Genomic DNA, 27700 nt, shown 5'->3' with positions numbered 1-27700 from the left:
GATAGATGATGCAACCCCATGAATCCATAAAGATTACCCAAAGACCTCGTGTGATTTTGTTTTTATATTTTTATATGCCATTTAGGTTTTCTTTGCAATGATTGTTTGTGGGTAAAAAAAAAATTTAGCCTGAAAAAAAGAAATCAAAACTTTCATGCTGACAGTTTGTTTTCCAACCTGAAAACGTTCTTCTAAACTTCACAGATTTCGTCGCTGTTGATCTCTGTAGTCTAAAATCCTCCATGAAACAACAGATTTTGGTATTTTGGTGTGGTAGTTTTGTGCAGGATAAACAGAAAACATATAATGTGTTAATTTAGCGACCTGTGCTAAGCAGCGACTAATCCAAACATGACGGTGGTCATCAATCTTCTCATCTAATGCTTTGCAAGAAAGAAGCATATTTCCCAAAATATCTAACTATTGCTTTAATATGTATACAAACTGTAGTGAGATATGATATAATTTAACATAGTATTTTGAACTTTCTAAAATATTCTGCGATGAAGGATAATCAGTTCAGGTTAACACACAAATGTTTTCCAGTTTTTCCCGTGACGGTTGTGTATTCAAATGCAGGGCTAAAGGTTGCAGGGCTTCCTGGGTTGCAGTTAACATTCGAGGAAGGAATAAATAAACACTGACATTTGCGGAAGGTTAAATACAAACATTCAGAGCCTTTTTCCGCTTAGCCCCCCCTGGGTCTTTTTAAGTCCCATATAACGATGACTCTCAGTCCCAGTTGGTCTCCTCCATTGTCCAGACTGTGATGCATAATATCAGCCCGGCGGTGCAGGGCAGCATTCAGATTAATATTAGGGGGCAGAAACGGGAAAAGTTCACTCAGAGTTTTTGTAGTTGGTGAACAGGTTGTAGAGGACTCTGAGGGTGGATTTGAGGTTCAGGTTGACAACATCTGGAAAATAAAATTGAGACAAAGGAGATCATTAGAGTTTGACCAGCTGGAACCATTTTCAGAAGAAAACATAGGCCTTTAATGTGTACAAAAAAAAATATTAAAAAATAAATAAATATATATATATATATATAATAGGAAATAAACTGTGTCCTTTAAACACTGAAGTGCAAAATAAATGGACCCTGTTACCATAAAAAAAAATATTTACAACACAAAGGAGCCTTCTCTATGATCGCTGTTGGACTACTTTCCTTCAAAAGGTTATTTGTAATTTTGGAAATGAAACAGCTTAAAATAATTTGAAAATGATCATCATGTGATGTATTACATCCTACCAGGGGATTCAAAGGCACAAAAGTACCTTCTGTTCGCTTTGTAGGTACCACTGTGTTCTACATAAGGGCTTCTTGACTATTGGCATTTACCATCACAACTAGGTCTATTTTAAGTGGGTCCAGCCAGACAACAGTAGAGCAACAATCCGGCCTTAAGCGCCTGTTGTTGATCTCTATTATTGTTTACAATGCAACTGCAGATGTGCACAAACCTGAGAAAATCCTCTGCTAATCAGAGCAACTATGATGATTTCACTTTCTGCCAAAATTACAAAGACTGATTGCAACTAGTGGGGTTTTGTTTGGGCAGAGAACATTTTCTTTTTTGCTTAGTCAGGAGGATGTTTGAAGAGGGGAAAAAAGCGTTTGTATTAACAAGGCACAGAGAGAAACAATGTTTACACAGCTTGACAATCTACTGTAGCTCGTATTAGTTGAATGTTTTAAAGAGTAAGTATAATACAGAAAAAAAGAATATTTGAAATGGACAAAAGCTGTATAATGAAGTGGAAAGTACAATAATTTACAGTGGATACAGTAGAATGAGGGATATTAACTATTGAGCATGTGACATGAGAGAGCAGAGCAAAATGGCAACGATAACTATATAGAGGTAAAGTATGGGATGTAATGTAAAGTTGTGCAAGTACATACAAGAGATTGGCAAACTGGATAGTCCAATAAAAATGCTTGAATACAGTGTACTGAGATATTTGAACTGGTATTTTTGGCCCTACATGTAGATGTGCAGCGATTGTATAGAATCTTAACTATTTCATTTAAATAACCAAACAAGTAAATCTAATAAAACACTCCTTTGACATCAATGGTGTTCTGTGTTTTTGAACTTTTTATTGTGTTGTTTGAAAACATATAAGCAGCATTCATTAGTCTGTGGTGTTTCACAAGCCAATAATGGCTGGGAATGACTTTGTAACCTGACAAAAAAATTAAGAATTCCTTCCTTCATTCATTCATTCATATTCCATAATTAAGCTGGCCAACCGCTAACTGATTTTAATGGTAACCTACTTACAATTGAAGTAGTCGATCAATCAACTGTATCAGATGACATTTTGTAAAGTGTATTTATTTATTTTTTTAAATCATTTCTAACTCTACAGGAGCTGTGCAGAATATAAAGTGGTGACTAAGATGTGAAAGAAAAACACTAAACACTAACAAATTAATTATTTATCACTAATAACAGCAACGACTACATGAAGCCAGTAAGTCATATTTGATTATTTATCTACAGGCTGAACAACAAACTGCAGCTCAGAACTGAATGAACTCAGCTGCATTAATCCAGTTTTAGAGCTTAAGGCAAGGTTTCCACCTACTGGTCAACCTATAATATGACTGCTGTAGGTGATCAACGACGTCCTGTCAGACATGTTTTTTTTTTTATCTTTGATTTGATCTTGTAATAATGTAATATTACAGTAAAATACCTTCTGGTCTGGCTTTGGGTTTCTTCAGGCCTCCGTCCTGCATCAGCTCAAAGGCAAATGCCACATTGTGAACCTGAGGGGGAACAAAAATCACACCTAATGTCCTCATACACTGTTTTAACAAAAATCCTCCAGTTTCCCTTTTTCTGTGAACTCACCTTCTGCTCGAAGCTCTCAGGCGTGAGGAAGAAGTTGTACAGCGGGACAAAGTAGTCTTCCAGCAGCCCCATCAGTAAAATCAGGTATACTCCATCAGCAAACTGGACACACACGAGCAAACACAAGGAAATCAGACTGGATTATATAAAAGTTTAAATCTGAGCAATAGATGCAGACAGAGGGACGACGACAGGATGTTATATGACATGGATACTAATAATGTTCATATTAATAGGTCGCAGGATTGTGCTGTGACAGTGATCATGGGTGAGCAGATAAACCATTAAAGTCTTTTACCTGAGATTCCAGCTCAGTCACTTCCAGATTCAGCTTGTTCAGGTGTTTGTTCACGAAAGTGATGAGTGACTGGTAAGACAATTAAAAAAAGTATTAATTATTGCTACAGTACTTCATTCAAAACATGACCGTGTACTGTACAAAGAAAAGAGGTCACTCTTACCGTTTTTACTACATTAAGTTTGTCGGGTGCGTGATCCAACAAAGTGTCAAACGCGTCCCTCTCTGTTGAGAGAAAGAATTGAAAGGTTATGAATACTTAAACAAACAAAGAGATCAATACCACACGCACACCGTGTCCGATAAATGTATGTCTGCAGCCAGGAGCTGGTTTGTTTAGAGCGGGGAAAACAGCTAGCATCGCTTCGTCCAGAGGTAAAAACAACCCAACTATAGCCTGACAGCACCTTTAAAAATCACTAATAAACATGTTGTATATCAGGTCTATGATTCACACAAACACAAAGTTTTGTTTTACAGGTAGTTTATGTTTCTTTGTTTCTTGACCGTCTCTCCAGTACAAGTCTAAATGACAAAAATAAAACGGCAAATTACTTTTTTCATACTTAAAAAAAAAAAAAAAAAAAAAAAGATTTAACAACTATATATAAGGTTTAAATCACTGAGCTTTAGACATGCTGGTAGAACAGGTTGGCTGTGTCCACCTGTTTGCAATCTTTGTGCTAAACTAAGCTCACTTTACCTGCATAATTAATGTTAAAACAACAGTTTAACATTTTTCCGAGATGTTCAACTAACTAAGCAGTTCAATAAAGAAACAGAAAAAATATAAGTCCATTTCACTACTTCTTTTACATGAAACAGATATGTGGCTGGGACTCACCAAATCTTCCCATCATCATTCTGAAAAACAAAAGATGAGGGTATAAAAAAGCTTTTTTCATTCCATGTGTAATTTTTAATTACTTTCTACGATATTAAATATTATAAATATTTCACATTACAATGCTGAAATGAGGAAAAGTTATCAAAGAAAATGTAGCAGCTCTTACTCTGTGGTGCTCGTCAGCTCCTTGGTCACTAAGGCCGTCTGCAGGATGCCCTCTCGTTTCTGCAAACACACGACATGAGAGAATAATTAGAGTTGCACATTATTAAATTACATGGACATACAAGACGATAATAGAAAGACGACAGAGACATTTACCAAGACACTAACACTAAAAATATGAAGATGATATATAAGCCTTATTACATTATTGTTTTGCATCGGTCTCGGTTGCTGATATGGTTTTAGACTGCTCTTTGGTTGATTTATGATGCCATTAAGGCCAGTTTTAGGATGACATGATTGTATTGTACTGATTTTATATGTGATTTTATGAATGCATCCGTTTCATTCTAACTTTGAGGCATATTTGTGTTTTTTTTCTTGACTTCTATCACTGAATATCTCCAAAAACAGAGTAATAATCCCAGAGAGGGTTTTCTAATTAAATACAAGTTACATTAATACATTTAAAACTATGCATGTCTGCCCCCAACCCTGCCTCCTTCCACATACTGACGGGACCCCTTACCTTGACCACCACCACCTGTACAGACACGTGTTCAGGCAGTCTGATGGGGGCCTGGAAGTGCATTGCAAGAGCCACCAGCAGATAAACGATAGCCACCAGGTTCTTTGAATGGATAGCTGTGAAGATAAATCATTAGACTGTCAGCTCTTTCACACAGCAAGATAACATGCAGGTGGGAGCAATCTTCAACACATGAGAGGAGGCAGTTGGTGCTTTTTTCATGAATGCAGCTCTGCCATTAGTTCCAGTGAGAAATCCTAATGTTTGTACTCTGCACATGATTAAATACTCACCATCTTTAATGTAAATTAAGAAAGTCGATTGTCTGTTAAAGGGGCATTTTACATCATACTCGTGAATAAAAGTTAAGATACTATTGTTTCAATTTAGATCCTTCTGTCACTTATGAGCTCCCCAGGCATTCATAAAGCACCAGTTTAAGTAGCAAATCACTGAAGTCGAAGTGAAACTCACAGTCCACAGTCCACTCGATGGTCCAGCCGTGAGGCCTCAGCAGGTCGTTGACAGCCTCTAAAACCGTCTGAAGCTTCTGCTTCTGTCCAATCTCTGACTGGGTCACCTCGGCCACGTTCAGCTTCCTGCCTGACAACTTTTCTGTCACCAGTGACAAAGACAGACTTGATATAACACACACCAAAGATAATACAGTCCAAATACATGAGAGGATCAGGTAAACCTGCTTACAGTATAACTGTATGATGCAGAATTGTTTTCTACTGCACATGTCTCTGTCTCCTATGAATAAGGAAGTTCTGTTCAGATGACCTTTAAAAACATCAAAGGAACTCATCTGCAGATTTTTTTTTTTTTTTTAAAAGGGAAGAAATCCACAAGACTGCGTCAAACCAAAAAAATGTCTGCTCATGTTAGTTGCAGACAACAGTGATGACTTACAAGGGAAGACTTTTCCGCTGCAGGCAGTGAGGAAGAGGATTTAGGAGGCTTAGCTCGACTGCGTGGGTTCAATTATTATGAAAAAAAGTAAAAAGCAGCAGCACTGATGTAATAAAAGACTGAGATTACATCATGTGCAAAAGTGATAAAAGAGCTTGAAAACTAAAAAAAGGGCTTCAAGAAAAAGCACTTCAGCAACATATATGATTAAATGTGCCATTCTTATCAGCTGGCTGTTGTAAATCAATATTTACACTATTGATATTTTGTTCTTGTACTTGTTTATCAGATGAATCTCCACATACAAAACATATGATCAGTGTAGGAAATTACGTTGTCACTGCTGTAATTGCAGTGACACATAACAGTCACAAGGGGGAAGCCCCCAACAGACCTAAGACACTGCAGCACAACACTGAATATACATTTATCACAGTAGACAAAAAAAAGAATAATAATGTCAATGTAGTATTCTTACATGTCATTGAATGAGGTCGACATTAATGGGCTTCAATGTTTGTGATTTAAAAATGTTTTTCTAAAACATTGTTGCTGATTGAAAGAAATGTTCAGTGAATTGTTTTTTCCATTAGTCAGTATTAACGTGTTCAATGCCAATTCAAAATGATATAGTATACTCTAAGCTACTACTGCCTATGTCTAATTCTGGTAAATAGGGAAGTAAGAAATTAAACCATGCAAAGGAAAATATTCAGTTATTGCATGCTGTTAATGTTTAAGTTTATTGAAAAAGAAACATTTCTGTCATCAACATTCCTCAGGCAACAAACTCAAAGAAAGGGCTGCAACAACCACTCGATTACACTATTAGCTCTTGTTACTGTTTGTGATTTGGTATCTTTTGTGATACCTGTTCTCGTATGAATGTGTTGTTGTGGGTTTGATACCAAGAGAAAGTCTACGACTGAAAACGTGCATTTCATTAGGATTAAATCAGGACTTTAAACTACTACTAAGAATAATGACACGCCTAACATGGCAGGTTAAAAGCTGTAGGGTCAAAGATGAAGTGATGGTTTTCTCACCAAATAACTTCTGGAGCACTTGTCCATCATAACAATCCTCCTCCAGGTCCTTGACTATGATCCTCTCTTCTTCCAGCTCGCTGTTGATCCAGTCAATCAGGACCTGGACGTACATCAGAGCACAATCAAACTGACAATCAAACTTTCCTCTACTATGTGCTGAACCAGTATTGTGGTGCTTGTGCACAAACTGTGACCCCAGACTACCTTCAAAAGATCTTTAAATTTAAGATTTTCTCGTGATGTTGGGTCCAACATGATCCTCTCAGCATTTTCCTCTGTGGAAGATAATATAAAATAAATTAAGACAACACAAGTTTATACTAGACCTTTTTTTTTTTTTTTTTTTTTTTTCAGTTTTCAGTTGCTCAATTTACAAATTTTTCGATGCAGACATATTTTTTTGTCTAATTCAAAAACAAATTTGTAGCCACAGCAATAAATACTCAATGTTCCCATCACACTCATGTTACTGAAGACAAAGGCGTCTCCACTCCACCCACTTTCATTTCCTGCTGCTCTGGTGTCATAATCCCTATTAGTCAGCATGCTTCAACAGATTCATATTATCCTCTGTAACCTCAGTAACCCCTGATACTCAGCGGCAAAACAAAAAACTGTCTTGGGAAACTGAAAATACAGTATTGGAACATTATTAACAGTAAACTTCTGCGACTTCAAGTCAGAAATTATATATTTTGCACAAGGGAAACATTTTGAAAATACATGAGATATTTTTTTAATTTCTAAATAAGATGTGAATACCCAGCAGTGTATCCTCTGGATGGATGTCCGTCGCCGAAGGAAGCAGAGGGGCATTGATGGCGTTCTTCCCCTCCTCATGGAGATCACTCACTAGTGAGAAAACAACACACAAAAACCTTAAAGCTTTTCAGGAACAAATCAACAACAAGAATATATGATTTAAAGTATGGAGGAACTGAAGGGATAGACCGTAGAGAATGAGATAAACAGGGAAGAACTGTTGGACAGAAAGAAAGGATGAATAAGAAGGCAAAAGCTCGTCAATGTTGCTGGTAGCAGAGTTCAATCACCACAGACGCCCCCGTGGGGAAATCTGTGAAGCCAGTTTGGTGCCTCTTTCCTAGACTTGCTCCTCCTTTGTAGACACTACTGCACTCATCTAACCATCACTTTCACTTGTACATTTACTCGAGCCCTACACTTAAGTACAATTATGAGCTACTACAATTAAACATTAGAATGATACAGTGAATCCACAGGCAGATTTATTGTTGTATTCCGCTTCGGAAGAAATTCTGCAACAAGTGCAGTGTTGGACATTGTTATCAAATGTTTACTTGCATTTGATTAGCAGCTGCAGTCATGTGAGGCTCTTTCTTTTCCACAGCAGATCACACTGTGGGGCAGCAATGTCCAGTCGACAACATACTAGAAACTCAAATTTTAGCTTCTATCTGAACACTTTATATCTAATTTTAGTCTTTTTTTCGATGAGAAGATGAAATTTGACCGTTAAAGCTGATGAAAAAGTAATGAGAAACTAACTAATAAACACAAACACACACTTCGAGTCTTTGAAAGAAATCAATTTCTACTGAGATGCTTTCACTTCTGACTGGAGAGACGCTCCAGGGATTTAAAGGCTTTCGAGCCCGAATGTTCCTTGTATCTTCCTGCATTTCAGTTTGTAAGACCTGCAACAGGCTGGACCACAATCAATGCCCTCAAATCTGTCATTTCATTGACTTGCTATTTATAAAACCTGTAAAGACAAACAAGGTGAGGTGAAAACAGACAAAATGTCTGCTCTTCAAGCTTTTTCACATTAAAAGCGTTGGAAATACATTTTTCGAATTGAAAATGAAATTAAAGGAAGTCTTGAACAGAGATGGGACAATCTGAACAAAATCACAACTTCAAAGCATGAGCAATGAACGGATGTAGCCCAGGAGGACGGGTCCCCACAGATTTTCTATCTGATTGAGCCCTGAGTATCACCACAGATCAGCATTTTTCTTTGTAATTACAGCAGGCTTGCTGCATTTCATCATAATTGTGCTGCTTCCTCCCTTTTCCATCTGATTGCATTAATGCTGCTTTGGACATTGCTGGACACAGCTTGTGGCGCTTCTCGCAGTCACACTGAAAATCTGCTTTAAAATGGTCAAATTGTGAAATTATAACTCATTTACTAAATCAGATTTATGCAGAATGATACATGGGAATAAAAAAAACATCTTGTCGACTTTTCATAGCCGCCAACACAAAACTGCTGAATTTTAAGCAAAACTGCATGAAGGTGTAACAGGTACTGCTTCCCCATTTCCACTTCCAAGTTCCTCAAAGCTCAACATTAAAATTCAGATTACCTTGTTTCTTCCTCTTGGTCCCACACAGCAGCCCCGCCATGTCCCCAACACAAACCAGCAGATTTTCCCTACCGGCAGTGAGCGAAGGTAGGAAATTGCAGCAGTCTATGTATGTATGTATGTATGTATGTATGTTCGGTGTGTGTCTATGTGTGTGCGTGAACTGCAGTTGTTGGTGCAGCTGAGCAGTGGCGGGGCGTCATCACGTGTTTATTTCTGTCACAGCCCTCCACCCCACCTCTGCGGTCCAGTTACCGGAGAGGCCAAAAAAAAAAGAGGAAGGTGTGTGTGGAGGGGGATTGGGGGGGGGGGGGGGGGCACACTGGACTTAAACACACCACCAAAGGCCCCACCCCCTCCCCCCATACAAACACACACCAGTCCCCCTCTGGGCTGTTAAACAGTGGGACACAAGACAGACTTCACTGACCGATGACAGGTAATGTGATTACTGCGTATCCAATAATTTACTGTGCAGTTAGGATGATGAATGCAGCAAATAGTATTTTCACACACAAACACTGCCGTTTTATGTTTTGGCAATCACAGCCAACTGTTAAATTTCACTGCAATATGAGAGAGTAGACTTAAATAACTTCATCCTCTCAATGAGCACGTAAATGAAGTCTTTAATATGTTAAGTTGCAGCAGATAATCAATCAGGCAGCGACTGTGTTCCTGTTAACAGAATTACACTAATTCAATAGCAACAAAGCCTGCAGTCGACAACATTCATCGCACGCTAGATTCATTGCACAAATTTATGTAAGAAGCTCCTCTGTTGTATTGCAAACCAATTATGTGAAAAGGCACAGTGATTACTGAAGACAACAGGAACATAAGATTGATTTTTTTTTTTTTTTGCTTTAAAAGAGAGAAAGGCTCTAAGGATAATCAGTATGCATCATAAACGACAGCGTAAAGCAGATTGAAACCGAGTTTGTCTCGTTTGATTCCACTGCTCCCGAGGAGGAAGCCGCTTTACTGAGGCACAGGGGACGGATATAAATAATGCAGCAGTATGGACAAGACCGACTGGACCTTAAATATAGCTCTGGTTATTTACACCAACACAGGCACCAGTGAGTAACAGTGGCCAAGGGATGACCGTGACACTAAGTATGATCCACAGCGGAGGTTTCAATTTCTCCATAATGAAATAAGACTGCAGCTTTTTAGTCCACTCTGTATATACTGCTCCTCCTGAGCTGCTCCATTAATTTCTCCTTTGCTAAGTGTTTTTCCTGCACTAAATCAAAGTTTAGAGGGTGGATGAGGTCGAATGTTGGTCAAACTAAGAAAAATGTGATACAGATGTCGAGGTCAAAGAAATTTCAAAAAACAAAAGACATATCTGCCATTTTTTTTTTTTTGTATGAACACTCAACATTTGCACATATACACTGAGCGAGACATTTAACAGCTGAACTTTTTTGATGCTTTCTCTAATGGCTTATGTGTTAGAAAATGACTTAAGTTGACATATTACGGAAGCCCATATTAACAGCTGTCACTGGTGGCTGTATCAGTTATGCACAGTTTATCTGAGACGCTGTGTGAGTTCACAGAATGATGTCCCTTACAGAAAAAAAACACCAGTTTTCAATGTTTTCCACATAGAACACATGTAATCACGTGTATGATACATGTTTACTAGATGTTGCAACATATGAAAACGTGGGGGAAATATGTGTGAAAGGTTTTCACATGGGGATCGACATGGGCTTCAAACATTACACCATGAAAATGTTTCCCATGGACAAAACACATGTTTTACATGTGTACAATCACGTGTGTATTTAGTCACAGGTGTGCACATGAGTTTTTGCACATGTGCAATTCATGTGTTTTTTCTGTACTTATCATAGCAAATATGTTGCTGTTGATTTGTGTAGTAACTCTACTCCTTTGAATCATCAGTGAATCTTCTGGATAATGACCACTAATAATGCCAAACTCATATTTGGATGCAAATGATCTCACAGCAAGCTAAATGTTTACATCACCAGTATAAAGATCAAATCGAAGAAAAAAAAAAAAAGGATGCAGATTAATAGTATAAAAAGGTTTAAAAGTTATACCATTCTAAATATATAAATTAAAATTATGTTGGCAAAGTGGGAAAAATAGAAAACAGCAACTTTTGGTAGAAGAACAGCTGACTTACTATTTACAGTATCCATCCTGCTGCAGACTGTATTTCAATGATAGTTTGTATTTTCAGAGTGTTAACACCCTGTTAAAATAGTCAGGATGTGACAACACACTCATCCTCTCATTCACTACACTATCATTATGACAGCACTGTCTGTTGCTGACAAAGGGACCAGAGCCTTGTCAGAGAGATGCAGACTTCCTTTCAGTTTATCAGGATCTACAGAGAGCCATGCACATATCTATAAAAACAACTCTACAACTGTGGGAATCTGGCTAGTGTAAAAAAAAACAAAAAAAAACATGTTGCTTTATGTCTTAACAGCCTTCAGCAACAATCCCATTTTAATTCAGCAAGAGGAAGCGGAGGGTTTATGTGCTGGGAAGTGTCAGCACAATTTAGGAAAGCACTAGTCCTAGTCATTAATGGAGATTATTCAGCAGAAATGAAGCAACTTCTCCAGTGGAAACTCGTCCGTGATGGGCGTTGTCTTTAAAGAAGATAAAGTACCACACCCGAAAGTAACCTCAGCAATATGCTGCGCTCCATTAGCAAACTTATCGTCATTTACTTTTCTTTTGGTAAACCGACTCCCGATTATAGCATCACTACGAGTATCTCCCTTGAAACTGCCCTGTGTTTTATCTGAGCTTCCGCCACACAGAGGCACTGCACTCTCACAAGCTGCAGGAGACGCTGGCTCTGTGGCCTCGTGGGATTCCTGTCTGTGCACACCTGAGAACTCATCACACACAGCACTGACTTAGAGCCGTGTGTTGGCTAAATTAACTTGTGAGGACCACGGAGGGGTTTTGAGGGTACGTTGGAGGTTTTTAAATAAAGGAAACAGTCACATTTTTAAAGTTTCATTCATTCAGAAGATTATTTAGTTCACACATTTCTCTTCCCACACTTTTAACTCCTTTCAAGTCTCACACAGGTTTTTTTTTTATTTGGGCTCCTATCTTGCTAAAAATTGGATCGGACAACTTCACAACTCTGGAAAATTTGGGTCGAAACACGTCAAATGTGATAAATGTGTGTTCCTGTGTTTATTCTGTATCAAAGTTATACTGATCAAATCTGGCTCATTGAAGCAGATTCAAGTGAGGCTTTGAGCACAAGTTCAAGCAAGAAGACAATTATTCTAATTCTCTTTAAACACAGGACTCCACCTCTCACTTATTATATGTGACTCTCATGATCGCTGTCTGAACATTTCTCTGTTGAACTCCTTAAAATGTCGTTGTATTTCCACTTAAGTGGCTTCAATGTTGAAAAAAAATCTATGTATGTATGTATGTATTATAGGGCTGCAATTCAAGATTATATTATGAAATACCATCATTAACAATGGGTCTTTAAAATTAAGAAAAATACCCATAGAGTCATTGGTTAATAGTGTAAAAATGCCAAGGTGATTTACTCAAACTGCTTTTTTGTCTGATCCACTGTTTTAAATGTAATGTTTTTATTTGCAGTAATATAAAACATGTAAGGATATTTTAGCTTAATAAATGGACTCCAACACATCATCTCATCATTGCTACAGAACATAATCCTTTTGATGCCTTTCATTGAAGCTTGATGATGCTGCTTTGTGCATCGCTTCAAAAGACATTTTCCCAAAATTCAACCTGACATTTTGGTAACTTTGGGTGCCCGTTAGAGTCTAGAATAAACCTCTGAGGCTGTCCCACCAGCGCAACAGATTTCAAACTGTTCAAACACCATTAAAAAATGAGTGGAAACAATCGACTTTGGAAGGTGAGGTGAGGAATTCAGGGAGGCTCCTAAACAATTAAAATGTCTCTGTCCGCCTGCTGGTGTCCCTCCTTTAATGGAGATTACAAACACATGGCTGGGAGCGCACACACAAAACACACACTCCACTACACACACTGAGGTGTTAAACCTCGCAGCTGTCCAGACAGTGAGTGGCCAGTGAGTGGCCAGTGTGTGTGTGTGTGTGTGTGTGTGGGGGGGGGGGGGGGGGGGGGGGGTCACAATGATGAAAACTAGTAGAAGAAGTAAGAGAGTGTTTTTGAAGTGAGCACAGTAATCTTCTTACACCTTTATCTTTATAAACCTGCATTCCTGCCACAGGTCACCGAGTGTGGGATCTATTTATGTTGACTTGCCTCATGTTAAAAGCCCATGGAGTTGCTGTGGAGCTTTGTCTCGTCCTTCATCAGAATAAAAGTATGTCTTACCCTTACAGAGGCGTTTAACTGCTTCAAAACTACTTCACATCGGTTCCTTTATGAACCCATTACAAATTATTATCATTATCTACGTTATGTTCAAAAGAGAGGAAAGCACAAGTGGTGACAGACAGCCATGGAAACATCACAGCCCGCTTTATAAATGTAACAAATGATCACTCAGCTGCCGGTGATGTCCCGGAGGAGAATGTTTTAGTAGCGCATCATGTGATTGCAGCACCATGGACAGAAACAGGCCTTCCAGCAAGTAAAATAAACAAAAACACATCTTCCAAATGACTCACCTTCTTTAGACTTCTTCTTCCGAGCCAGGGTCCCTCCTAATTTCCCTAGAAAGGACTCGTCCTTCTTCATTTTGGCAGAGTGCGGGGTCGCAGACATGTTTCAGTGCGTGTGTGTGTGTGTGTGTGTGTGTGCGCGCTCTGCCTCCGCCTGGTAGTCAGCTCCCCCCCCCCTCCCTGTGCTGCATTCAGGCACCGGAGGACGATCCGATCACGACCAGAACACACACACACACACACAAACACAAACAACAGGCTGTGAGAAGCTGCGGTGGTTGGGCATCAACGGAGACGAATGACTCACATGAGAGGAGTCAAAGCTTCGTCTGCCTCGCTAGTTCAGCCACAGCGCCGCCCACAGGCACGATGAGGAACATAAGGTTTTCATATCAAGGATGTGCATGTAAGTCAACATTGTTAAATAGGACTAACAGGCCTTCATAAAAAAAAAAAAAAAAAAAAAATAGGTGAGCCACAAAATTCAAATTAAATGGAGTGTGACAATAATATCAAATTATCATCCATCTGGTGAGAAAAACTAAAACAAAGCTGAAAATAGTCCACTTACCAGAAGAAATGAAGACCGTGAACTGCAGTAAAAAGCTCCCAAAGTTACTAAGTCGTAAAAACAACAGTTGTAAAAATTCAGTTAGTTGATCAACTGAAAAACAATTTTGATCACTCATTAATAATTGTTGAAATATGTTTTAAGGTGCTGTAAAATGCACAGGAGTCAGCTTATCAAACGTGAATATTTACTGGTTTTTTTTTTTTATTTATTTAATGACACTAAACTGCAACTTTTAGATTTTGGGCTAACGAAACAAACAGATTGGACATATGAATTTAGGGGTTCGGGAACCTGTGATCAGATTATTCTCTATTTTCTGTCATATTTTGAATTAAAGTTGTAGTGCGGGACTTTCACATATAAATGAACATCTGTTACATTCAAGCCCTCTCCACCTGAGTTCAGACAATACAGAACAAGCCTGCCACACATCTTTAACAGTATACACCATTTTAACATCTGGTGTCTGGTGAGACATTCCTGCGCTGGCCAGGTAAATGTAAACTAGGCATGCTCTATGAGCAGAACATGAGCTAACACAGGCTCACCAGCTGGCTTACTTCTGGTTTTGCTCTGTAACTTGAATGGAGTCTATCGTGCAGCTCTTCTATCCAAATGTAATCAGACCAAATGGATGAAATTGTGATCAAGAGAAGATTCATTTCACAGGAGTTATGAACCTAAAACCAATCTATCCATCGTTTTACAGGCACAAAATTATTGACGGAGTAGAGTACAGCAGCCTATGACATAATTATGTCTCAGCAGTGTTTTTAAAGGGAGAGAAAAAAAAGTTCTGCATTGCAGGTTTAAAACAATGACAAAAATCTGTTAGTAGCAGCCATGAATTTATATTGTCTGTACATTTTAAACAACATATAAAATGCTAATCTGATTGTATAAATCACCACTAACATAACTGATGTAAATACATCTTTGACAGCATCAGACAACATTAGAAGCTCAGATTGTGCTAAAAAGTTAAAATTATTTTATGATACTGTGTAAATTGATTAGCTTAGTTGGACATTAAAAACTGCTAGAAAATACAAAACTTTATGAAAGAACTGACTGACGTCCTCCATGTGATCTGAATGATTAAACAGGAGCAGGTTGCTTCAGTGTTCATCGCCCCGTCCGCTTTCTGGTACTGTTTTTAGGAGAAAGAGAATCTAGTTAATACAGTGCAGGTCATTTAAGGTCTGTGAATGTGAAGCTGCTGTTGTGAATTCACCTGTGGTCTGCAAGAGTTTCCAGTCAGCCTGCAGCCTGTGTCTCAGTCTCTCCACGGCCTCCACATCTTCTGGCAGCGGGGCCTGAAGAGACTCCAGAGAAGGGGCCGGGTCCCCAAGGAGGGACGAGGCTGTGGGGCCGACACACGCCTTCTCATCCTCCTGAAATAAAAAGGAAATACTGGAAACTAAAGTAGACAACAGCTGTGTTTCACACTATGACATAAGTGGAGGAAATCTGGTGGATACTTTTAATGAAACTTGCCCCTGCTATCTTACCTGCATTAGCACCAGTGCGTGTCCTTGTGCAAAACCCTGCAGAAGGCCCGTTAGTTGTTGCCACATACTGTCGCGCACTTTGCTTCCTGGCATCCGAACCAACAGAACAAGACTGGGGTCGTACTCGTATCCCAGAGGTAAGAGGAGACCGAACATGGCCTGTATGAACCCTGACGTGTCGCTGCAGCCCTGCGAGAGAACGGACAAAAGCACTTACAAAAACCAGCATGAAAAATAGACATAAAGAAAATGTTCTTCAGCATCATTTTGATAATTACTGAAACGGTAAATATTACACGTACTTACATTTAGATCTCGATGTGAGAACTTTACCACACTAATAGGATTATTAAGGAAGAAGCTAACACTTTAATACTCAATACTAAGTTATTATTTCTCCTACTGTGATACACAGTACCTTCTTTAAAGTAACAGAAATGTGGTATTTGCAAGTCTGTTCTTTGGTCTCTTCACTGCTGATCTGCACCACAAGTGTTCTCCTGCAAACAGAAGCATTTTGTCAGCATGTCGTTCTTCCTGTTATGAATAAATTGTGTTTTTTACTGGATCAAAAGAGGCAACTTTGGACAAATTGTTTTCACAAAGTCTAATACAGAGATCATAAATGATATTTACCCGTCTTCTGTGACGTGACTCGGGACCTTCCCGCTGCCGACACACACGACCAAAACCCTGCATGAGGACGAGTGGAAACGCGTTGGACTAAAATCTTGATAATAAAATACCCTTTAATATACAAGCACATCCAAGCAGTAAGTCCTCTATCAAATTACTTATATTCAGTGAAGTAATCTTATCCTTTAAAAGGAAACTTTCGCCAACGAATAGTAATAATTGCTTATATTACTATTAATTTGTATAATCTGTATTTGACATTTATCATTAATGTTGCAGTTTGGTGTTAAAACTGTATCCACAATAGAAATCCCTTCACTTGGCTAAAGCAGAAATGAGCAAAACAAACCACTGGGCAACAAATGAACCACAAAAAACACACAGCCTTTGAACATCTCTAGAAATAGTTTTAATGTTTTGGGAGGCATGCTCATTGTAGAGTTACATAAGAAGATACGACTCTGTCAGTTAAATATGAAGCTCAAGTCAGCTGGATATTACACTGGTTTAGCACAAAGAATGGAAACTGATGGACTGGCTTTGTCCAAAAGTAATAAAATCTACTTATCTGCTACTGTAGATCTCACTAATTAATTTGTTTGCTTATAAAAAAGAATTTTTTTTTTTTTTAAAAAGGGCAAAAAATAACACCTTTTGTGATGTTAAAGTTCTTAAGTTTAGCAAAGAGAAAAATGATTGTTCCAGGCCAAGAAATAGTCCTGCACATAACCCCACCTGTCTGGTAGACAGCTATTGCTACCAGAAATTCAGATATAGAAGTTCAGATTTACCATTGAGATAAATGAGCAGTATCAACCTTCTCATGTAACTCTCAGTAAGTGACCATGAAAGTGCATTTTCCAAAATGTTGAACTGTTCCTTTAAGACATTTGCTCAAAGAGTATTTCTGTCAGATATCAAGCTCATATCAAAACAAACACTACAGAGCAGGTATAAGCTTGGATTAAATGCACATTGCTGTACCGGTTGCTGGGAGCAGCTGCAACGTGTTGAATGACACACATCATCGCCATGGTGACGTCACTGACCAGCGCCAAGCCATTGCAGATCTGAGAGGCAGTGATTAAATATAGTATCAGCCTGCAGCTCATGTAGGCAGGTCAGTAAAGCGCAAGCTGTATTTACAGGAGCATCACATCACTGCACACAAACAGACAAGATGAAAACAGCGTCCTGGCTTTACCTCATTTCTCTGCATGTTCTCTGTGAGGGTGATCAGACTGGAGAGGGCTGTGAGATCATCACAGTCATCTGCATCTTTGAGGAAATTCTCCCTTAAAGTAGAAATAAACAGACTTTATTCATATACAGGATGAATTTTGAGTCAATAATTATAATAAATAAATGACTATAAATAGCTTTAACTGAAATTAGCCTTTACAAATCACTGCTCCACACCTGAGTTTGCTGACTATGAGTGGGTCGAGATCCTCGGAGGAGCTGAAGCGTTTACATCCGTCCGGACAGGTAACATCATCAGGGAGTACCGCAGCACAACGAACAGGAGGAGGGACACGTTTTGGAGGCTCCGCCCACACCTTTTCCTCTGTGCTTTTCTCTGCCTTTTCCTTCTCCATCCTTTCTTCTTCTTCTCCTCCTCCTGATAATCTTATGTGCTTGGTGCTGATATCAACGGTGGGTAGATCGGCTGAAAAAGGGAGACATTTTATGAGGTGGTGGATATAAAAGTGACAGGATGAAACAAACGTAACCATGAAACACAGATTTGTCCGGGCGTGGCTGCGGCACATGAAAAAAAAAAATCTAATTCTGATTCATCGGTTCAAGCGATGTCACTTCAGTCAGTGGGAGTTGTAGTGGAAAACTACAAGTTTAAAAGTGAGAAAAGAAAGAAGTGAAGTTCCAGTCGGCTGTAGCCCGCCACTCATCTCTGCTAGTGGCTGCAGGCTGAAGTGCTGCTAGAATGACACATCCAAATCTCTGACCACATTGTCTGCAGTCCAGTTGCATTCTGGGTAATGTAGGAACTAGGTTTTTAGAGGCAAAGAGAATGCATTACATTGAATTAAATATATTTCTGGCTTTGCTATAATTCATTTTGGTCGTTTTTTAACTTTCCATCATCACTTTCCAATAATATTCAGTCCCTCCAGGATTTTGCTGAGATTTTTTTGCGATTGTTGTGGTCGTAAATGACTGTGATGCAGTTTGTGAAGGTTTTTGTGGGTTTTTTGTGATAAAATTGCAAGAAATGGCCAAAATAGCAAAACAAGGAAAACAATTTTAAAAAATTGTTTTAATAATGAATTTTATGCAATTACTCTCTATGACGATGAGCCAACTACACATCACAGAAATATCTGGACATATTTTTGTTTTGTTTGTTTTTATATTGTGAACTTCAAGAGCCATGGGAATACATAGAATAGATAGATTACATTTTCTGTAAAAAAAAAAAAAAGAAGTGCTTTCAATAGTATTAATTCAACACATACATTCACAAAAATTAAACGTGCTCTCTTAGAACTGGAAGGCTGTATAAAACTCATGTAGTTAACACATACTTAACATATAATTAAGCTGATGCAGGGAAATGCAATGTTTTGTAGCCTAATTCTAATGAGACCAGATTTCCCATAAACCCCGACACTTCCCATTTTGGTCTTTTTTACGGTCAACAGGTTTTTGATGATGACCGGAGAGGTTGAAGAACCTTGCAGATTGTAAATGAGGAGTTATTTTTGTTAATGAGACAACTTTTGTTTGGAATGGCTAATTTTGCTGTAATAACTTCAACCAAGCAAACTCATACAAATATTGCAAACCTTTTTTTTTTTAATCTGCTTTAATTATGGCGACTACAAGTTCATGATATCCTGGAAGGACTGAATATTACTTGAGTACTAATTCAAGGAATATCTCAGTGATAATCATGTTGATGTTGTACCTGCATGTTTGAGACAGGACCAGTACTGCCTATGAGCTGATCGGCTGCAGTGAACCGACTCAAGTGCGCTGAAAAAAAAAAGAAATCGCTGCAGTTAGAAAACACACACAATAATAAGGTTTGCCACATACAACTGCCTGACGGAGACACACACACACACACACACACACACACACACACACACACACCTCTTACATGGACCGCTGAGGTTTGCAGGTTGAAGCACAGGATCTCCAAGCAAAGTCTGAACTGTCTGACACACAGACTGGGCGAGGGAAGTCAAGTTGTATCCTCCCTGAAAACATTCACACCATAAAACCTTTTACAAGCCAGTGATCCTCCAACATGATGGTGGGAGCATGGAGAACTTTCATTGGCTGCCAACACCATCAAAGGCATCTAAAATATACACATGTATTGTAAGTATGAATTGATTAGACACCTTTTCATCATGATGGAAATAATCCAGTGGGTTAAATGCAAAGCAGAGAAAATAACAGAACTGATGGGGGTTGGCGTTACACAAGTTGGTGTTGCTTCATATGTTATTAAGTGCACTGTATGTTGTGTGGCCTGACCTCCAAAACAGCGCACAGTTTCCCTCCTGCAAGGTTCATTAGAAGGTGAGTCAGGTGGGCAAAGACGTCGGGAGTGGCACACATTTCACCCTGAAAATACAGAAAACTCACGGAAGTAAATTTTCCTTTTTCACATCCCAATGATTTGTTATAGGAAGCTGACTGGAGACAGAGTTTTATAGCACACATAGGTCAGGGGATACGAGAGCAATGTGCTATTGCAAGTGCAAGAAGTAGAAATGTATATGAATTTCACAAAAATCTTCACAACATTTACTGCAGTTGGGAGTTTAAATTATATTTAGTACCTCTGGGTCACCGATGGCCGAGTCAAAGCCTGCGCACACCAACACCAAGTCTGGACAAAACTAGGACAAAGAATCACACACTGAAATAAATCATCACTTATCTGGTCAGTAAAGTGTGAACTTTCCAGAATGGCTCACCTCGTACGCGACTGGCAGAAGGACGTGACAGAAGACTGAAAGATAGTCACTGTTATCCATGCCCACCTGAAACATCACAACAAATACATAGTTCGGCTGTTCCAGTTTCTATTCGACATGATGGATTTACCCGTTTACAAAAACACCAAACGTTCTCAGGGGCTCACAACTGAGTAGCTCTGCTTCTCTGCAGCATCACACGTCCAGTGGACAGACCAAGAAAGCAATTTAAAATCTTATTCTAGACTTTGTTAACAGGTGATGGCCATTTCATATATAATGACAATATTATGCACTGAATAATACATTGATTAATAATGACAGGCTTTTAAATATAAAAGATCATTTTTAATTACACCACAAAGTTGTAGTTCATTTAGATTTCTTCTTTTGTTTTCTGTTATATGTTTAAGTAAGTAAGTAGAGTAGAGTCCAAGATAAAGTAGGAAACATTTTAGGTAAAATTCCCAACACAGAAACCATATGAATAACAAGTTTGCAGTATTACTGACCTTGTTCCAGGGTACATTTATATTGAACCCAGCCCCTTTCTCTTTGCCGACACTGTCGTAGTCTGACTCTCTCAGTTGAGGCCAGAATTTCTGATGCTCGTAGCGATGCCAAGAAAAGTAAAGCACGCTGAGGAAAAAAAAGAGTTATGCACAGAATTGAAGATGCCGGCAGATAACATCCACTTTCACGATTCACGACCGTTCCCTCAGCAAAGGCTCACCTTGGATCATCTTCAAAGCAATACTGCACCCCTTGACCATGATGTATATCCCAGTCGACTATCAACACTCTGAAAAAAAAAAAAAAAACATCTCACGTGAGTGTCTGGAGCTGCTTTTAGAGGGTTAACCTCCATGAAAGCTGACAGCAAAAAAACATAAAGATTAAAAGTCAGGCTACCTTTGAACTCCATGTTTTTGTTTGGCATATCGAGCTGCTATGGCCACATTGTTGAACACACAGAAACCGTTGGCAGCACTGCGCATGCTGTGGTGTCCAGGTGGTCTGTTAACAACAACAGAAGAAGTCATGATGTTATACAAAGACTGTTTCATCATTTAGCCGATACAGGGAACTAAATGTCTTACAACAAGTTGTCAAGTCTGACATGCAGGAAAACTCAAACAGTATTTGGTTTATGCTACAAAAAGTAGAACTCAAAGTTTTAAATAATAAATTAACATTTTTAGCTTTTCATATGTTTTTAGCTTAATAATTGCATGTATGCTCATTGATAAATTGCTAACATACTGAAAATGAATCATTTAAAGCATTGAAATAATTCATAAATAAAATTTCAGTGTGAATTCCTTGCAGTTTGTATCAAATAATGGTTATTGTTCAGTCTTCATCTCCCCTTTTCACAGATCTCTTACTGACTAATCATTTTGCATCAGCTGTGTCGGACTTTTTATTTCGAGGTTTATACTCTTTAGAACTTGCAAAACATTTCTGAATGTGATTTATTATTGTTTTGCTGGAGTAACTTGCCCGTTTGTTTGTGATGTGACTCCTTACTAATCGTTTTTCACTGCCGATATGTATACTGTATAAAAAAATGTTGTTTTCATGTATTGTTGCTGTAAGTCTGCAGGAGTCTGTTTCTTTACATTACATTCCTATTGACTTATCAATAAATGGACAAAATCTTCCAGCACTAAAGCAGAGAAACGGAAACAGCCGCTCAATGTAGCGTCACAGGACCCCCGTGTCTCACGGTTAACAGCCTCACCTGACGAGCGCCATGCCATTCCTCACCTTCCCTGTCATGACGCTGTCCACCAGCTGCAGCGCGGCTCCTGCAGCCAGCTTGGCGCAGCGATAGATGTTCTGGACAGTAAACGAGACAGAGGAGTGAAAGAATGACCGCGAGAGTCAGGGATACGTGTAAATGACAGCAGATGCAACTGAGAGAAAAGAAAAGAAAAAGAGTACTGCGTGTAGGACGCACTGGGTGGAAGTAGACATCACCATACTGGAGGGTGAACTCCTTCAAGTCCTCCAGAGTCATGTGAGGAGTCTTTTTCACTGCTTCCAGGTATTCCTCACTGGTGGGAGCAGCAAAGCACATGTTGCAGAGTGACTTTCGTGAAGAGAGGTGGAGGAGTTCCCTGAACCATGAAAGACTTCTACATTGACGACAGGACTGACCTGTGAGCCAGCAGAATCTCTGCGTCCGTGGCCTCGCGGACAGCAATGGAGACGCAGCGATCAGCCAGACCGTTCCTGACCAGAGCTTCATGACTCACCGTGAGACGCTCTGGGACCTCGATCTTACAAGCTGGGCTGGAGGAAAAACTTGATCTTAAACACTTTGTGGATTTGTAGTGCAATAGTGTAGTATTGTTTTATGGTTTGTTTATTTTTGTATTTAGCTGTTAATTAAAACAATGTATTACTGCTTTTGCATGAAGAACAGAAACCAGAAGTTGAGGATAATAAATATTAATTGGTAAAATGTGTTTTTTTTTGGTATCCTATTATTTATAGGAGCACAAACCATATTGCACAAACATAAAAAATTAAATAAATAAAAATCTCCCTTAATGTGTCTGTAATTATTTCAAATATACTACAAAGATACCACAACGTTATAAATACAAAATAAAGTATGATGAAAAAAAAACAGTTGGATTGTTTTATAAAAGTGCATCAACAAAAAGCAGAGTAACAATAAAGCTGGGTGAGAAAACACGTAAACAAACAGCTGTTTCCATGGAGCAACACTCCGGGTGCTCATCTTTAACTGTCCGTGCTAGTAACAACTAAGTGCAACTTCGGTTCCTACCACGACGACAGTTTATTATTTTCAGAGAACGTATTAAATAATTTCAGAATACTATTTCGACTAATTAGATGACGCAATTTAATGATTTGTGCGCTAAAATGATCAAATATTTACCCCTTTAGACTTTTGGCTGCTTCAGCTACAGATAGTACCTGGTTGTTATTATGACATGAGGTAGCACACTTTAACTTGTAACGCTGTTTGGACAATCATTTTAACGTGTTCGTATTGAGGAAGTGAAAGCAGCCTTATAACAGCCATTGCTTTCGCTAAAGTATGGCAGCCTGCGCTGTATTTATTCATGCAATCATTCAGGCTTGTTTTATTAGCCGAGTTAGCAGTGGACCCCTACATGTGTGTTTACTACTTACTCCACCCAGAGCAGCTTGTATTTGGTCATCTCTTCATCATAAATCAGCGCTGTTCCCATCGTCGTTATTTTCCCAGACCAGCTGCGCGGACTGCAACTCATGCAACCGTGCAGCGCAATAGTTCCTTCTTGTAGCAGACTGTTTCTAAAAGTGCACTGAGGAAGTTAAAAGAGAGCCGATAAGGAAGCAACTTGCATCTAACGTCGATTGACTTTTACCAAAATGTGCACAGTGTGAAAGGATTCAGAGGAGCTTTGTGTATATTCTGCAAAAGACATGCAAACAATTGAGAACACTTACTTTACTCTTCTTTGAGCATTACGGAAGCTGTCAAACCGTGTAGTGGTGCATCACCGCCACCTGCTGGGCGGGATTTGGTACTGCAGAAGATACCTGTGATCTATCTGTCTGTCTGTCTGTCTGTCTGTCTATCTATCGATCTATCTGCAGTTGAAACCAGAAGTTTACATACACTGTGCAAAAAGACACATAACACTTTTTTTCTCACTGTCTGAAGTTAAATCAGACTAAACCTCTCCTGTTTCAGGTCCGTTAGGATTACCAAAATTATTTAACTTTTGCTAAATGTCACAATAATGAGAAAGATAATATTTTAGAGAATTTTTCATTACTTTCTTCAAGGTCAAAAGTTTACATACAGTTCCTTAGTATTTAGTAGCATTGCCTTTGAACTGCATGACTTGGGTCAAACGTTTTGGGTATCCTTCCACGAGCTTCTTACAGTACTCTGCTAGAATTCTGGCCCATTCCTCCTGACAGAACTGGTGTAACTGAGTCAGGTTTGTTGGCCGCCTCGCTCGCACACGCCTTTTCAGATCTGCCCACAAATTTTCGATGGGATTCAGGTCAGGGCTTTGTGATGGCCACTCCAAGACATTGACTTTGTTGTCCTCAAGCCACTTTTTAACTATTTTGGCAGTATGCTTAGGGTCATTGTCCATTTGGAAGACCCATTTGCGCCCAAGTTTTAGCTTCCTGGCTGATGTCCTGAGATGTTGCCTTAATATTTCCAGGTAATGTTCTTTCTTCATGATGCCGTCTTTTTTTATGAAGAGCTCCAGTTCCTGCTGCAGCAAAACAGCCCCACAACATGATGCTGCCACCTCCAAGCTTCACAGTTGGGATGGTGTTTTCAGGTCTACAAGCTTCCCCCTTTTTCCTCCAAATGTAACGGTGGTCATTATGGCCAAACAGCTCCACTTTAGTTTCATCAGACCACAGGACATGTCTCCAGAAGTTAAGGTCTTTGTCTTGGTGTCTTTTTGCAAACTGTAATCTGGCTTTTTTATGTTTCTTTAGGAGTAATGGCTTCCTTCTTGCTGAGTAGCCTTTCAGCCCATGTCAGTGCAGGACTCATTTTACTGTGGATAATGACACTTTCTTACCAGCTTCAGCCATCATCTTCACAAGGTCTTTAGCTTTTGTTCTGGGGTTGATTTGCACATGTCGGACCAAAACACGTTCATCTCTGGGACACAGAGCCCGTCTCCTTCCTGAGCAGTGTGATGGCTGGACATTCCCATGTTTATACTTGCGTATAATTGTTTGCACAGATGAACGTGGCACCTTCAAGCATCTGGAAATTGCACCCAAGGATGAACCAGACTTGTGGAGCTCCACGATTCTCTCCCTGATTTCTTGGCTGATTTCTTTTGACTTTCCCATGATTTCAAACAAGGAAGCAGAGTGTTTGAGGTGTGGCCTTAAAATACATCCCCAGGTGTGCCTTCAATTAACTCACATGTTGTCAGTTAACCTATCAGGAGCTTCAAAAGCCATGACATCATCATCTGGGCTTGCCCACGTTGTTTAAAGACATAGTACTTTTGGTGTATGTAAACTTTTGACCTCAAAGAAAGTAATATAAAATTCTCTAAAATATTCTCTTTCTCATTATTGTGACATTTAGCAAAAGTTAAATAATGTTGGTAATCCTAACGGACCTGAAACAGGAGAGGTTTAGTCTGATTTAACTTCAGACAGTGAGAAAAAAAGTGTTATGTGTCTTTTTGCACACTGTATGTAAACTTCTGGTTTCAACTGTATCTATCTGTCTGTCTGTCTGTCTATCTATCTATCTATCTATCTATAGTACTAGAGTACTTGTCCATGCACCTCCCATATGCATCATTGGGGGGGGGGAGTGTGTGTGTGTGTGTTGGGGGGGACACTTAAAAAACATTTTTAAGATATGACTGATTTTTATTTGAATATATAATCAACAATAAAAACAGTTTAACGCAAGTCAACAAACAACACAGGGTATATTAAGAGTACAAAATATAGAACGAGCTCATGTTACATGAGAAGATTCGTTCTCCCAGAATCTTTCCTGTGGGAAATGTGGCAACTGAAACAACGGTATGTACTGATGAAGACATTTACTTTGAAAATATTGACATTTGACATAGTTTCTTCCAGAGTCCAAGTTAAGGTCACTTTGGTATTCAGTCTGTTGTCATTTGTCCTCAATAATCCTAAAATACTCCTGGAAAAATATCACATACAACAATCACATATATGCCCTCCTGTAAACAAACAAAATAATTAAATGTCCTACTCCATCAAGGTAGAATCAGATTTGATTTAGTTACTATTTTAGGTCTGATCATGGTTCTTCAGCCACCTTCTCCTCCTCTCCATCCTCTGTCCTGTCTGCTGTTTCCTCCTGTGTCCTTGTGGGAAAAGTTGAGCTCCTTTCCTCTTTCTCTTCCTCTTCTTCCTCCTTGTTTCCCTGCCTTCCCTCTGCTCCTCTTCTGCTCCTCCTGCACAACATGAGGAGAGCTCCCCTGCATCTCTTCCTGAATGACGGGTCGCAGGCAGCGTAGAGGAGCGGGTTCAGGCAGGAGTTCAGGTAGGCCAAGCAGGTGACGTACGGGTGAGCCGCCAGCAAAGTCTGATCTAAAGTGCAGGAGTATGGGACAAATCCAAACTCCAGCAGCATGGACACCGTTTTATTGACATGCAGAGGCAGCCAGCACAAGAAGAAGGCCATCACTAAAGTGACAATGACCCTGAGGAGTCTGCGCTGGCGCTTGCGGTCAGGACGAGGGCCCTGTCCAAAATGTCTGCTAAGGAGCTGGGCTAGTGAGCAGTAGCAGATCAGTAAGATGACGAGAGGAAGCAGGAAGCCAATTAGAGTTGATTTTAGACTCAAGGCAGCAGCCCACCACATCTCTGCCCGCTCTCTCTCTGCCTCCTCTGGCTCTGCTCCAATCAGCATGGAGTAATCCATCTGGCAGGAAAGGAATACAGATGTGGAGTCAGCAGGTTCCAGCTGCCAATCATCCTCAGATCCGGGGTCAAGCTCCACCTCCCGGACAGAGCGCAGCAGCAAACCAGGAAGTGCCAGGACTCCCGCCAGCACCCACACCCCTCCGAGTATCCACGGAGCCCTGCTGGGGCAGCTCCGTCGGGCGTGGTGGCTGGAGTGCCGCCGTCCTGTCAGAACCCAGTAGCGCTCCACGCTCAGCATGCTGAGGCTGAACACGCTGGCATACATGTTGAGAGCAGTGAGGAAGCTGCTGATTTGACAGAGAGGTTTCCCAAAGGGCCAGTGGTAGCCCATCGCTGTGTAGACCGCCCAAAGGGGGAGAGTCACAAGGAAGCAGAGGTCAGCCAAGGCTAAACTGGCGATTAGAGAGTCTGTCAGCGAGCGAGGAGGGCGAGGGATGGAGGGAGGACGAGAGGAGGAGGAAGAAGAGGAGGCTCTGTGGCTTCGTCCTGAGGAATATCCACAGGCAGTTTTGTCCTTCTGAGGAAAAGACACACGGTGAACTCTGCCAGCGCCGCTAATGCTCTGCTGACTGTTTCTGTGAAGGTTAGCGCAACAGAACTGTCCAGTCTGCTCTTTGCCCTTCGTGCTCCTCCCGTCGGCTCGGTCCAGGTAGGCCCAGAGCACCAGGATGTTGCCGAGGCAACCGACCAGGAAGGCCAGCAGGTAGATGGACGGGATGATGGAGAAGGAGGGAGACCAGTCGCTGTAGTCGCAGTAGAAGAGGGGAGGGGGTGAAGGAATGGGGGAGGTGAGGAAGTCTGCTTCTGACATCTGTCCGTCTCCTTGGTTACTATATAAAATAGTTTGCCATTAAAGGTCAGTGGAGGTTCTGATACTTTCTGGCAAGTTGCAGTTTGACCAAAACAATGTCTCAAAGCA

At 39.9% G+C, this 27700-nt stretch overlaps 3 protein-coding genes across 4 annotated transcripts; all 3 read right to left on the bottom strand.

Annotated features, from left to right (window-relative positions):
* Positions 1-413: 413 nt before the first annotated feature.
* Positions 414-13880, bottom strand: parvb (parvin, beta). Of its 2 annotated transcripts, none has more exons than XM_069162735.1 (13): positions 13685-13880; positions 7432-7521; positions 6874-6944; positions 6667-6769; positions 5180-5320; positions 4706-4821; positions 4178-4236; positions 4009-4028; positions 3328-3389; positions 3165-3233; positions 2867-2968; positions 2709-2781; positions 414-916 (listed from the first exon to the last, which is right to left on the bottom strand). In XM_069162735.1, the coding sequence occupies exons 1-13, from the start codon at positions 13779-13781 to the stop codon at positions 840-842; spliced, it is 1080 nt and encodes a 359-aa protein (XP_069018836.1). In that variant the 5' UTR covers positions 13782-13880; the 3' UTR covers positions 414-839. The 2 variants fall into 2 exon arrangements, with proteins under 2 accessions (XP_069018836.1, XP_069018837.1); XM_069162736.1 differs by lacking the exon at positions 13685-13880 and adding an exon at positions 9021-9152.
* A 214-nt stretch (positions 13881-14094) lies between these two features.
* On the bottom strand, positions 14095-23864 carry hdac10 (histone deacetylase 10). Its single transcript, XM_069162734.1, has 21 exons — positions 23824-23864; positions 23524-23678; positions 22516-22650; positions 22316-22412; positions 22097-22194; positions 21265-21369; positions 21086-21154; positions 20865-20991; positions 20353-20418; positions 20215-20274; positions 19907-19996; positions 19517-19623; positions 19329-19396; positions 17819-18068; positions 17604-17694; positions 17384-17469; positions 16400-16456; positions 16182-16263; positions 15764-15952; positions 15487-15646; positions 14095-15402 (listed from the first exon to the last, which is right to left on the bottom strand). The coding sequence occupies exons 2-21, from the start codon at positions 23622-23624 to the stop codon at positions 15371-15373; spliced, it is 2070 nt and encodes a 689-aa protein (XP_069018835.1). The 5' UTR covers positions 23625-23678; positions 23824-23864; the 3' UTR covers positions 14095-15370.
* Positions 23865-26152: 2288 nt separating this feature from the next.
* On the bottom strand, positions 26153-27592 carry aplnr2 (apelin receptor 2). The gene has a single exon (XM_069162326.1). It carries the CDS (start codon positions 27590-27592, stop codon positions 26153-26155), a length of 1440 nt encoding a protein of 479 aa, XP_069018427.1.
* Between the last annotated feature and the right edge of the window lie 108 nt (positions 27593-27700).

Source organism: Embiotoca jacksoni, unplaced genomic scaffold (assembly GCF_022577435.1).
Source record: "Embiotoca jacksoni isolate LCO1_2020_lvr unplaced genomic scaffold, fEmbJac1.0.p SCAF_3, whole genome shotgun sequence".
Lineage (NCBI taxonomy): Eukaryota > Metazoa > Chordata > Actinopteri > Embiotocidae > Embiotoca > Embiotoca jacksoni.
Note: the sequence above shows the minus strand (reverse complement) of the source record. Positions and strands in the feature narration are given on the sequence as shown.